This window comes from Thamnophis elegans, chromosome 6, assembly GCF_009769535.1.
Source record: "Thamnophis elegans isolate rThaEle1 chromosome 6, rThaEle1.pri, whole genome shotgun sequence".
Lineage (NCBI taxonomy): Eukaryota > Metazoa > Chordata > Lepidosauria > Squamata > Colubridae > Thamnophis > Thamnophis elegans.
The window spans coordinates 79,034,048-79,048,008 of record NC_045546.1 but is presented as its reverse complement, the minus strand read 5'-3'; the positions used below and the strand labels follow the sequence as shown (position 1 = coordinate 79,048,008).

At 39.7% G+C, this 13,961-nt stretch overlaps 1 protein-coding gene across 1 annotated transcript in view; it reads right to left on the bottom strand.

Annotated features, from left to right (window-relative positions):
• Positions 1 to 10,794: 10,794 nt before the first annotated feature.
• ANKRD33B (ankyrin repeat domain 33B) overlaps positions 10,795 to 13,961 on the bottom strand; it is a 34,937-nt gene continuing 31,770 nt past the window's right edge. Inside the window, 1 exon segment of the mRNA XM_032220459.1 lies at positions 10,795 to 11,645. Within this exon segment, the coding sequence (XP_032076350.1) occupies positions 10,795 to 11,645 (851 nt within the window).

Sequence of the window (13,961 nt, the reverse complement as noted above, 5' to 3'; positions counted from 1 at the left end):
TGGAGATGTTCTAGAAAGAGTGCAGAGAAGAGCAACAAGGATGATTAGGGGACTGGAGACTAAAACATGAAGAACAGTTGCAGGAACTGGGTATGTCTAGTTTAGTGAAAAGAAGGACTAGGGGAGATGGGATAACAGTGTTCCAATATCTCAGGGGTTGCCACAAAGAAGAGGGAGTCAAACTATTCTCCAAGGCCCCTGAGGGTAGAACAAGAAGCAATGGGTGGAAACCGATCAAGGAGAGAAGCAACTTCTCAATTCTGAGGAGAAATTTCCTGACAGTTAGAACAATTAATCAATGCAACAACTTGCCTCCAGAACTTGTGTATGCTCCAACACTGGAAGTCTTTAAGAAGATGTTGGATAGCCATTTGTCTGAAACGGTATAGGGTTTCCTGCCTAGGCAGGGGGTTGGACTAGAAGACCTCCAAGGTCCCTTCTAACTCTGCTGTTGTAAAGATTTCTGGAATGCAAATTTGGATTTTAAAACATGTATGGGAATAAGAGCTTGGGAAAAATAATATATAAAATAGAATTTCTCTATGGAAGCAAGAATTTTGATGCATTTCCGGAAAAATCACTGACATTTTCAATAAAAATGTGAAAAATCTATACTTTAAAAATTATTGCAAGACATGAAACTACTAACATTTTCTGTCACATTTGTTGAGAGTGTCCAGACATCCAACACTTTTGGAAATTAATATTTTACTTAGTGAAACTAATTAGTAATTTAGTTTCACATCCTTTATGTAGCTTGTTTAGCATTCAATACCCTATATGTGAGTATCACACATACGCACACACTGCTCCTAATATATATCTAATACTCCTAATTACTCAACATATCTCATACTCTCTATTTTCTATCCCGCCTTTATTTTTTTTATAAATTACTCAACATAACTAATACTCCTTCCCAGAGGTGGGTTCCTACCAGTTCGCACCAGTTCAGTAGAACCGGTTCGTCAAATCTACCGAACCGGTTAGAAGAGGTTCCACCAGTGGACCCGGAAAGCAGGCCACACCTACAGAAGAGCTTCCAAAAAATTTTGAAACTCACCACTGACACACACACACACACACACACACACACACACACACACACAGAGACTCACACAGAGAGAGAAAGAGAAAGGAAGAAAGAAATAAAGAAAAAAGAAAGAAAAAGTGAGAGAGAGATGAAAGAAAAAACAGAAAAAGGGAGAGAGAGACAAAAGGAAGGAAAGAGAAAGAGAGAACACATGGCCGGCAAGCCACTCCCACCAGGTCACATGGCCGGCAAGCCACTCCCACAAAGGAGGCCACACCCACAGAGTAGGTTCGAAAATTTTTTGAAACCCACCACTGCTCCTTCCTTCTATTTCCCCACAACAACAACCCTGTGAAGTGAATTGGGCTGAGAGAGAGTGACTGGGCCAAAGTTACTCAGCCAGCTCTCATGCCTAAAGCAGGACTAGAACTCACAGTCTCCTGTTTTCTTTAATATAACTCTATAATATATCTATTAATATCTAACTAATTTTAGAATACAGGATAATAGAATAGAATAGGAGAATTCTTTATTGGCCAAGTGTGATTGAATACACAAGGAATTTTATCTTAATTTGTGAACCTTTATAAAAACTTCCTTTGTACTAAACCTTGTATTTTGAGTTTAAAAAATAATTTTAAAGGGCTTTTCTACATCTAGTGATACTAACACTCCTGATTCCAGTTTTGCTGAACGTATATCTAATATATAAGATTGCAATATTGTTGTGACTCAGCAGTAGTTTGCTGTGAGTTGAGTCGGGATGCAAGATTAACAATGCAGCTGGGGCTCGTTAGTGGCATCTTTTGGTGATAAAAGGATGGATGGTGCCACGCCCTGGTTGCAGGAGTCAACGTTCATTCATTCGTTCATCATTCATCGGTCATGGTTTGTGAGAGATACTTGGAGAAGTGATTTGCTTTCTGTAATCCTGATTCAAGGAGACACTTGGAGAAGTGAATTGTTTTGTAAGAGTTTTGTTTTGTATTCTGTTATCTTCTTGAAAGAGACTTTATTTCTGTTTATTTTGGGGCTTGCAGCCAGTCTGAGCCGAGGACTGATAAAGTTCCTTCCTTTTAAGTTTGTCTGCCTGTTGTCTGTTAACGAGTGAAGAAGGGGGGACAGAACACAATATAATATTATCCAAGGCTTGTCACCCTTTTATAATGCCAAATTGTACAGTAACAAAAGTAATACTATTTGTAATGCACATGCTCAAAAATTCTGGCAGATTCTCAATATTTAACCAGACGATTAGGCAACAGTTTTACAAAGAGACTTTTCATCAGCCTTCAAAATTGGTAACTGAAGCCACATTGGAGGAAGCTGGAAAGTTTATTTCAAAAAGCATCTTCAACAATAGAGAAAATAATTTTTATATGTACCAAATACTGTACATACCGAACAGTATAGTCACTATGACCAATAGCATTCCCTGTTTATATATGCTTAATGATATATATTTTGCCCCTGAAGAGATAGAGATGCCACCTGATAAATAGCTTAGGTGGGTGTGACTTATTGATTTATTTAAAATATTTATATAGCCACGCATCTCTGGGCAGCTCCAAATCAACAGTTAAAAATATCGAAATAATTTTGAAAACAACATCAAAATCATTAGCACATTTATCTATTCAGACCACCTAAGACACAGAAACGTTACTGCGTTTTAAAAATAACAAATCTCTTTCTCAGTAAATTTTAACTCAATTTTATAAAGTATTAAAAAAATAAAGCCTTGTTTATTAGATCACAGTCATCATACAGTTTTCCTAAGCATCCACAATAGTACAAATATTATTTTTTCTGTTTTAATCAGGAGGCCTATTGTCTACCAGGTCTTTAATCTGAATAAATCATTTGATTGAATATTTAGGGAAAGGCTGGGGACACATCCACTATCACAGATCACTAATTACTTTGATTGTTATATTAGATGAAAACTCCATCAAACACACAAAGTACACCATTCTCAAAGGATTCTCTGATCCATGCTAAAAGATAAATAAGGTCATAGGTTTGCCCTTCTTAAGCTTTTTCAAACAATGATTTTACCTTCTATTGTCAATAAATACTTATATACCTTAAAAGACTGGCAAAAGTTATTTTATCTTAAGATTTTAGTTGGCTTGAGGCATTTTCTGCAAACACTAGCATTTTATTGCAGCAATAAAAAAATTAGATATCAATTATTCCAAAACTAGCTTTCTTTATTGGGAGGTGCATTAATTGCTCTCCTAATTAGTAGATTAACAATAGCATACCAAAAAAGATAAGGATTTCATATATGTTGGAAGTATTGAGTGCAGATGAGGAGGAGGAAAGTAGAGTATTATAAAAGGCAGGAATTAACTCATGCTTACAAAATAATAATACAGAATTCAGGGGATTAATGTCCCAAGGCCAAAGAGAAATAAAAGTAGTAATAGAAGCATAGATTTTAGATTTTACCTGACACTTGGATGATTTTTCCCAAAAATCAATTTGAAGATATCTATGGAGATTCTCAGTCATCCAGGTCACAGTTATTCCAAAAGTGCTTATTTTTTCAAGAGGCATATGGGCTTTCTGGTTTTTTTTCTTTGAAAATGTTTTGCTTCTCATCCAAGAAGCTTCTTCAGCTCTGACTGGATTCAGTGCCAGATTTTCCTATAGACTATAGGCTTCAGCCTAGGGCCTCAAGATCAAGAGGGGCCTACATTCAAATTGTTAGCAAAATTAAAATTACACTATTCTAAAAACAGTGAACACTAAAACACTGAACCGAAAATAAGGAGAAATTCTACGCGTATGACTAATAAACAAACATAAAAATGTATTGGTTAAGAGCGTTCCAGCGCCGCGGCAGTTGGGGAGCCCGCCCACGTTCCCGGCACCGGCGGTCGGGCGAGAGGTGCGGCTGCTCCCAGTAGCCACCCTGTTGACGCGGAGCCCACCAGCATCCAGGCAGGTGAGGGCGAGGGGGTCGAGCCGGGCAGCTGATCGCAGCAGGGGAGGCGGCTGGCCTCGCTGCCTTTGCCGCAGAGCAGAGCCGCCCTCCGTCGGGAGGCCAGCTATATATATTGATATATATTGATATATATCACAGTAATGATGTATTTTATTGTCTCTCATGTAATTTACAAACTTAAAAATGGGAGGTGAAAGGGCCTCATAAGTGGAATAGCCTAGGGCCTCTTTTCATCTAAATCCGGCCCTGACTGGATTGGATTATATGTATTTTAATATATCTGTAATGAGGGCAGATATATTAAAATATCACTAAAATGGCCTCAGTAACCGCTGTAGAAGTTAAAAAAATAACTTCACAACAGATGGCTGGAAAGACCACGGGAGATGGCATATTGCCATCAGAAATTTTTAAAGCTTTCTCTGTTTGGTGAGCCTCTCTGCTAACCTCCATTTACTTATATTAATGCCAGTGGGTGAATCCCTCTAATTTAGAGAAATTAGTAATTCCAACATTTGAAAAGGGGAGATTCCATAAAACCTGCTAACCGTTGCCCCAGAAATGGTACAGAGTATATTTTAAATAGATTGAATGATTGGGTGGATACTAAGCAAATAATATTAGAATACACAGCTTCAGAAAGGAACATTGTACTCATGCAGCTGCGCAGGTTATCATGGAGGCGCCTAGGTGCTCCCATGTTGAACCCCTTTTAGGCGGCCTGCACTGGTTGCCGGTTGTCTTCCGGGTGCGATTCAAGGTACTAATTATGACCTTTAAAGCGCTCCATGGCTTAGGCCCAGGATACCTGCGAGAACACCTACTGCCACCGGTAGCCTCCTACCGTCCAGTGCGATCCCACAGAGTTAGCCTCCTCAGGGTGCCGTCGGCGAGACAGTGTTGACTAGCGACCCCCAGGGGGAGAGCCTTCTCTGTGGGAGCGGCTTCCCTCTGGAATGAGCTGTCCCCCGGAGCTTCGTATAATCCCCGACCTCCGGTCCTTCCGATGCGCCCTAAAAAGTTGGCTTTTCCAGCAAGCCAGCCTGGCCTGAACAAAACAAAATAAATTATTGATTATTGTTAATTTTAATCAATTTTTTAAAAAATGTTATTGTTAATCTTAATTGGGTTTGTTTTTTGGATATTCTATTTTTTTTAACTTTTGCAATATGTGTTTTTTTAATGTTGTACGCCGCCCTGAGTCCTTGGGAGAAGGGTGGCATATAAATCCAAAAAACCAAACCAAACCAACCAAGAACAGTGTTTCACAACATCTGATCCACAAATCATTTAAATGTTCCTTCAAAATGCAACGTTCATAGATTTATCATCCACTTGTAATACAATAAATAGAGATTATGGGAGAAGTTTTTAGTCACTGATATAGAGAGATTACCTATATAAAATTACTTTATATAAAATTATATATAAATTATATGACAACACTTGCATGTAAGTATAAATAAATCAGGGTAGGCCTCTAACAAAGCAGATTAAAATAACAAAAGATGTTGCATAACTGGCTCCTTTCCTCTTTAACTTTTATATAGCAATAGCAGTTATAGCAATAGCAATAGCAGTTATACTTATATACCGCTTCATAGGGCTTTCAGGCCTAAGCGGTTTACAGAGTCAGCATATCGCCCCCAACAACAATCCGGGTCCTCATTTTACCCACCTCGGAAGGATGGAAGGCTGAGTCAACCTTATAAACAACTAGTCCTTAACTTGCAATAGTTCATTTAGTAACCACTTAAATCTATAATGGCTTTGAAAAAAGTGGCATCATTTTTTACACTATTGCCATATCCCCATGGTCACATGATCAAAATTCAGTTGTTTCGCCATTTGTTCATATTTATGACCACTGCAATGTCCTGGAGTGATGTGATCACCTATGGTGACCTGACAAGAAAAGACAATGGGGAAGCCAGATTCACTTAACAACTATTTTATTAACAACTGCAATGATTCACTTAACAACTGTTGCAAGAAAGGTTGTAAAGTGGGGCAAAACTCAAAATTCAGAGACTTGGCAACTGGCTCGTATTTGACGGCCGCAGTGTGCTGGGCTCATGTGATCCCCTTTTGTGACCTTCTGACAAGCAGTCAGAACGCGGAACCCAGATTCACCAAACAACCAGGTTACTAACTTTACAATCATGTCATTAACTTAATAACTGCAATGATTCACTCAACAGCGGTGGCAAGAAAGGTTGTTAAATGGGGCAAAATTCACGTAACAACTGCCTTGCTCAGCATCAGAAATTTGGGGCTCAATTGTGATTGTAAGTCGAGACCTACCTGTATTAATAGTAGACGTAGAATATTGCTACAAATTCTGATCATTAAAAATATCGTTGTATTCTGAAAAGATAAAGTCATTACCACTGTTAAAAATTAAAATGTGTGACTCTCATTCTGATCAACTTGTATTTAGAGAAATCTGAATAAAATACGTAGCCAAATTCCAAAAGAAAATTATCACATAGAACCCGTCTTCTTTTAATATGCCTCTTTTCTGGAAAGGTTTTCTTCTTGAGATTAGCTTGATCCCAATTCTGCAAGTTTTTTGGAAAGCGATTAAGGTCTAGCTAGAGCAGAAGGAATGATTTGTCTCTGATCTCTCTACCATGAAGAGGACGGTGATTAATGTTCTGTGCTTTGATGCTGTCAGAGATTATCTCCTTGCCTTGTTTCGTTTGTGCTTTAATCTTGTTATTGGGCATGGAGGGTAAGATGCTCAGGGTTGAATGGAATTGGAATATGTCTTTGTAAGTAAGAAAATGAAATTCAAACTGGTAGAATAATTCAGAAATACATATCTTGTCATCAGCCAAACAGGTGCTAATGCTTTGTACCAGAAGACCCAGCCTGGTATTGGGTCTATATACTGCCTAGTCAGAAAAAAATCCCTCTCCCTCCCTCCCCACCCCGCTTAATCCAATAAATCCCTTTGACATGGAAATTAAAACCAATTAGGACTAAATTGAAACTCTGAGAGATCAGGACAAAATAACACAACAGTCCCAAACAAAACTCAAGAAATAATATACTCCATAATGAAAACATAATTTATTGTTTTATCAATATATAATATGCTGACAAAAATGCGCTATACCCTTCAACAGTACTACTGAGCTTCATCCCTGAGTGAACATAGTGGTACATTTCAAGCACATTTGTAATTTAATTTTGCAATAGTTAAAGTGCAAACTCATGTGCCTGTTTATTGCAGTAGATTGATTTGGAGGAAGATGATTTTGTGATTTTATATAGAAGTATGTTCTATTGGCTCTGAAGAAAATACACCTTTTACGTCAGAGCTCACCTGAGAACCATTCTGCTACTGGCGTCTAAAATCTTATCCACCAATTACAAAATAATCCGTGTTTCAAAATTTTATCCATCTCCTTACAGCATGCCCTTAATATACGTTGCTTGCTTGTTACATGAGTCATAGTTTTAGCTGGCACAGATTTGACAAAAGCAGGCACTTCGTGATCACCTGGCATACATGGAACAAGCGTGTATTAACGATGGCGGTAATCCTGTCAGGAAATAATCCCCTCTGAACCCAGTGGATTTTATTTCTGAGCTGGGACGGATTGGACTGCACTGTAAAGTTATTTTCAGTTCAATGCAGAGTGGAAACTCCTTTCTGACATATATTGCCCTTAATTTTTTGTTGTTGTTAACCCTAAGGGGTATTTACCTGAAAGGTGAATTTTTTACCTGGGAAAAGGGATTGGTACAGATAGTGCAGTTTGAGGAATGAGGTATTTATCATTCTGGTTCTTAAAGCTGATTCCTTACTTCTGAGGAATCACATGCGAGAAAGTATAAGTGCAGTGCAATTACCGTTAAAGCTTCCAGGACTGTTTCACCTGGCTACGTGACAGCACCTGGCTGGCTGTGTGATTTAAAAGGGCTAAGCAGGCCCGGTTAATGATGGGAAACTACCAAGAAATTCTTGGAAAGTAAAATACTGGAGGGAAAACAAACCACTCCTATCTGTTGGCCAGAAAAACACATGAAGTCACCCACAGTCAATTTGAAGAATAATTTCAGATTTTAGATGCTTAGCAATGTAACCAGAAGAGGTGGACATGTGTTAAATATGTGTTTAAAAACACTGGGGGAAATATATATTTTTATTCCATCTCTTTAGTAAATAAATGCAACTGTCGCAATTATTTTTGGGCTCAGTTTTATAATAGAAGTGGGTCAAATTTTAAACGGGGTATCATACTGAAAAGTAATTGAGGTTTTTGTAGAAATGGTTACTCTAAAAATCAGGTGAATTTTTATTAACTTTAAAAAAGATTTGTTTTTCGGATCAGCAACAAAACACCTTTCACCAATAGGCAATATATCATGTGTCATTTGCTTACCTTATTTCTAGCTCTCAAAATTAAAACATAAATTCTATATGGGGGTTTTGTTTTGCCAAATTCCACTTTAAAAATGTTTTGGACTAGCATATTTTCTATAGGCAAGCAACAAGCTTAACCTCTGTATGGGGTGGGGGGGACCCTTAAAGCATATTTAAATCTCTCACGTATCCTGAATTAGAAATTTATGTCATCTATTCCTTCTTTTTCTAATTCTCTATATACTTCCTTGAAAGAGTACTATTTTTATTAATTTTTGCTTTGTGGTTATTTATTTATTATTTCTTAAATTCTCTGTGCCTTTCCCTACTATTGAATTAACTTTCCTTGTAGGCATAAAATATGCTGGTTGTATTGCCAATCTTTCGGCTGAATCTCCCACTGCTACCAAATAGTGTTCTCCTGATCTGAAACTGCATCATTCATTATGGGCGAGATTTTTGGTTCTCCACTCCTGGTTTTGCTCCCCCTTCAGCACTACACCCATCATGTAGGACAGGGAGGTCAAACTTGAGTCATGATGTGACGTATCATTGACTTTTTCCCCTTCGCTAAACTGGGCGTGGCCAGCACGCGATGCATTCAGGTTGTGGGCCGCGAGTTTGACAGCCCTGATGTGGGATTATTTCCACCAATCAGAGCACAGCAGCATGAACAGGGTTGGATCTGTTTGAGCAATTCTGCTTGAGATCTAGAGACTGATATGTCTGCCCTTTCTCTCACTTCCATTTGGCCATGTTCCAAGGTAAAACTGTAAAATAAGAGAAGACACCAGGACAGAAATAATCCCCCAAGAGGAAGAAGGGTAGATAAACCTTACCATGATTATACAACCAGCCAGGTTGCATGGAAGAGAATGGAAAGTGAGCAGTTGCTAGGGAACCACTTTCCTTATTTGTGGCGTTATCCATGGTTAATAGGACAAAAGCTAATTTAGCATCTCTCGTTTTGTAAACTCTGCAGAGCTCCTACATCTAAAAATCAGATTCCCTTTGAGGCCGCTTCAGAATACAATAATATGAAATTGTACAAAGCCCTTTACTTTTCCTAGATAAAATAGTAGAGATCTGTTCTCTCTACCTTGTTGGAAGCTTGGAAAGAAGTTGATTTCAAAAAACAGAGAGGGGGGGAAAAGCAAGAACACGAACATAATTCTGCTAAGAACTGCTAATAGGGAGTGCAAATCCTCAGAGAGCAGTTGCTGAATCAGTGGTTGGCAAGTGACCAGAGGCTCAATGCTCTGAAACAGCCCCCCGATCATCCCCACAACAGGTTATTTGACTTGGTTCCACCACAAAACCGCGGTAGACTAAAGCGCGCTCGACAAAAGCGCGTACGTGACGTCATCACAGCGCGACGAAAACAGCACGCTGTGAGCGGTAAACTTAAAATTAATGCATAAATCTAAACCTAACCCCCCCAAACCTAACCCTAAACCTAACCCTAAGCCTAACCCTTAACCTAACCCTAAACCTAACCCTTAACCTAATGCTAAACCTAACGCTAACCCTTAACCTAACCCTAAACCTAACCCTAACGCTTAACGTAACCCTAAACCTAACCCTAACCCTTAACCTAACCCTTACCTTTATGTGAATCGGCTTGCTTTAATTTTATTTTAATTTTATTTTAATTTATTTTTAATTTTATTTGTCGCGCTGCTGATGACGTCACGTACGCGCTTTCGTCGGGCGCGCTTTAGTCTACCGCGGTTTTGGCATGCCACGATTTGACTTCACCTCTCAAATTCTGAAGTAGCACAAATTGTATGTATCTTGAAACCAGGGGAGATAGTATTGGCTCAAAGCAGGGGTAGCCAACTTTTTTATACCTACCGCCCACTTTTGTATCTCTGTTAGTAGTAAAAATTTCTAACTGCCCACCCCTTCCACAGTAAATGGTGATTTATAAAGTAGGGAAGTAACTTTACTTTATAAAATTCATAAAGCAGAGTTACAGCAAACCCCTGCCACCCGCCATGAAAGCTGGAACGCCCACTAGTGGGCGGTAGGGACCAGGTTGACTCCCACTGGCTTAAAGGGGGAAAAAACTACTTTTGTACCAATACACTTTGTGACAACTTAAGACTGCTTCTTCACCCATCGGCTGGGGCAGGATGAGGAGTCTGTCCTGCACCCCAGGGAGAAGACTGATATTTAGGACTGCTGTAAACTGTATATTTGAGGACATGGCCTCTCTATTTGGAGTTTTATCCTATTGCCCTTTACTTTGGGGAGGATAATTGTTAAAACTGTAGAAAAATAATCTTCTTCATGCGTTAGCCTTGTTCATACAGTTGCCTTGCATTTCGTAAGTCTCTTAAAAAAACTGTGATCTTCGGTTGGATCTTCCTTTTCTTAAATTTACGTAATACACCGTGTCAATCCATTTACTGGTACCAACAGCAACTCGGCTTAAGTCCTTTTCTTCTGAACAGATGGTGATGTGGGTTTCTGTAGAGTTTCGGCTTTTTTCTTTTCTTCTTCAGCCTTCTTCCTTTGTTCCTTCAGCTCCTTATATCTCCATTTGGGAATCTCCAAGTAAGTCCCATCACTGGCGTTATTTTTCCGTTGCACTTTCTCCGGCTGGTAGGTGGGCCGAGGCGCCTTACTTATACGGACTCTGGGGATGGCAAGCCCAGGACGAACACTGCTTCTCCTTAACAGATGCAGTGGCAACAGGCTGGCTTTCCTTCGAACCATAACGTTGTCCTGGGGCCTATTTAAATGGGAAGGCTGCAGGCTGGCTCTCCGTTCCTTCGTTTTGGACACTAGTGTAATTCTGGAATTCTGAAACAGCTTCTTGTAGCTGTTAAAATGGTCCCCGTTCTCCAAAGTTTGAAGTTCTTTAGCTCTTTGTTTCCTAAGAATTTCTTGCACAGCCGGCCTTCGTTTCCCTACAGCAGGAGGACTTTCAGGGCACACAGTCCTGCAAGCTGTTGCAACGAAGGAGCTTCTTAAACTTGTCGTTGTTCTAACCATGTGGTCGAGGACTCCATCTTCTTCAGGACCGTGGAAAGTTCTGAAATCTACAATGGATCTCAAAGTTTCTGAGATCTTCTGCAAGCAAGTTTTTGAACCTGGAGCCTTAGCAAGGAGTTCCTTCAACTTCGGCCATTCGAGCAAATACTGATCACAAAATTGCTCAGCACATGGTTTATCCATAAGTCTTTGTATAAGATATGCAGATTCTATTCTTCCTGTGAAACATGCCCATTCCAGAGGAGTGAATCCACGACCTGGATCTGTTGCATTAATATTTGCTCCTTCAAAGAAACAAGAGAGAAAGAAAGAGAGAGAGAAATTAAGGTCATGCTGTATGTGTTCTTAACTGTGAGGGTGTAAAAGTCGTAGCTCTAGATTGCTATTGTTAGCTATCATGGTTGATAGTCTGATAATAAGGTTTTGAACTATGCTAAATTGTTTAGAGGTTTGAAGTACAGAACTGATATGTTCTGCATAACATCGCATTAATACTGTAGCCTTCAGAAAATCAACATAATCCAAGTAAAATAAAACAATCGCTGATTAAAATTAATTTTCTTAAAATAAGGAATTCAAATTACAACATTGACTGATTAACTCATCCGCAAACACCAACCGTTCTCTTACACACAAAAACGTAGAAGAACCCATATGCACTCATACAGAAATAGAGATTCTGAGCATTAAAAATAAATAAATACATCAAGAAATCAACCTCTCCTAATCAATGGATAACGTCCAGGCTGATCTGGAAAGGGATTCACGCTTTCCACTAGCAGTCATTCCTCATTCTTTTCACCAGATTGTTCCAGTCCTCTCAGTGAATGTAAAAACAAAAAAATCCTCTCTCAACATAAGGTTGAGAGAGAAAGAAAGATTTACTGCCTTGCCTTTCTCATGGTGGTTACGCCAATATAAAATATAGAGATGTGCAAAATGTTTTTTTTTAGTATTCTAAGCATGAAAGAAAATGTGTTTTTCAGAAGGCTGATTCCAGATTGGAACAGAACTCTAGGAATGGGTAAAATATTACAACATTGTATACATTGTCTACCTGGACCGGGAGGCACTCGCAACAGTCACTCACGCCCTCGTGACCTCAAGACTGGACTACTGCAATGCGCTCTACATGGGGCAGCCCTTGAAGAGTATTCGGAGACTTCAACTCGTCCAGAACACAGCCGCGCGAGCGATTGTGGGTGCACCTCGGTACACCCACGTTACACCTATCCTCCGTGAGCTGCACTGGTTACCGATCAGTCTCCGGATACGCTTCAAGGTGCTAGTCATAACTTATAAAGCCCTTCATGGTATTGGATCTGGGTACTTGAGAGACCGCCTGCTGCCAATTACCTCCCACAGACCCATTAGATCTCACAGGGTTGGCCTCCTCCAGGTGCCATCTACCAGCCAATGCCACCTGGCTATTACCCGGGGGAGGGCCTTCTCTGTGGCAGCTCCGGCCCTCTGGAATGAACTCCCCGCAGGGATTCGGACCCTCACCTCTCTCCAGGCCTTCCGAAAAGCCGTCAAAACCTGGCTTTGTCGGCAGGCCTGGGGGTGATGAGTTCCCTCCCCTCTCGACATGTATGGTTGTGCGACTGTTGCCTACTTTTATTATTTGTATTTTGTCTTTTATGCTCCCCCTTTTTTCCCCTTTGAATTGTTCGCCGCCCTGAGTCCTCCCAGAGAAGGGCGGCATACAAATAATAAAATACCAATACCAATACCATTACATTCCATACACAGAGACATGTTAGACCAATGGTAGTCAACCTGGTCCCGACCGCCCACTAGTGGGCGTTCCAGCTTTCATGGTGGGCGGTAGGGGTTTTGTCCGATACTGAAGCACTTTCCTTTTTTTTATTGACTTTTTTTTTAAAAATGTCATAGCATTATTTAAAAACTTTCATTAGGTTTTCATAAAATCACCATTACTGTGGAACTGGTGGGCGGTCAGAAAATTTTACTACTAACAGAGATACAAAAGTGGGCGGTAGGTATAAAAAGGTTGATTACCCCTGGGATAGACAGTATTGGAGAGTTCATGGTTGGACCAAAATACATATGTCTTTTCTATGGATGGACCTGGAACTTGCAGAGATGTTTCAGGATACTTCTCCTTCCATTTCCTTTAGATATTTTTTTTCTTGATAGCATTTTAGATGACACTGCATGACACCATGCTAATGTTCTTAGATGCCTCCCGTTTTTCTTTCCTGAAGGAATTGTTTATAATCTAGACTCTAGTATCACTTTTCATAGGATTTTTCCTCCTCCTCGGATACATTTCTCCTTCACAGTGCCAAGCCATTGTATCCTACCTACTTCTTCATTGACTTAATCAGAATTTGCTCTTCTGAAGTCTAATTATGGGTGATCCTAAATTAATCACAGCAATTGAGATAGGCCATTCTGTCACTAAGCAACTTAGCCATAAAATGACTCAGTTATTAAGTGATGATCAAATACTCATGTGATCATCACATGACCGCAACTTACATTACTTCTGGCTTCTCCAATGACTTTGCATGTTGGAAGCTAGATATGAAGATCTCAAACGGCCATGAGATGCTGCAGTTGTCATAGATCAGTTT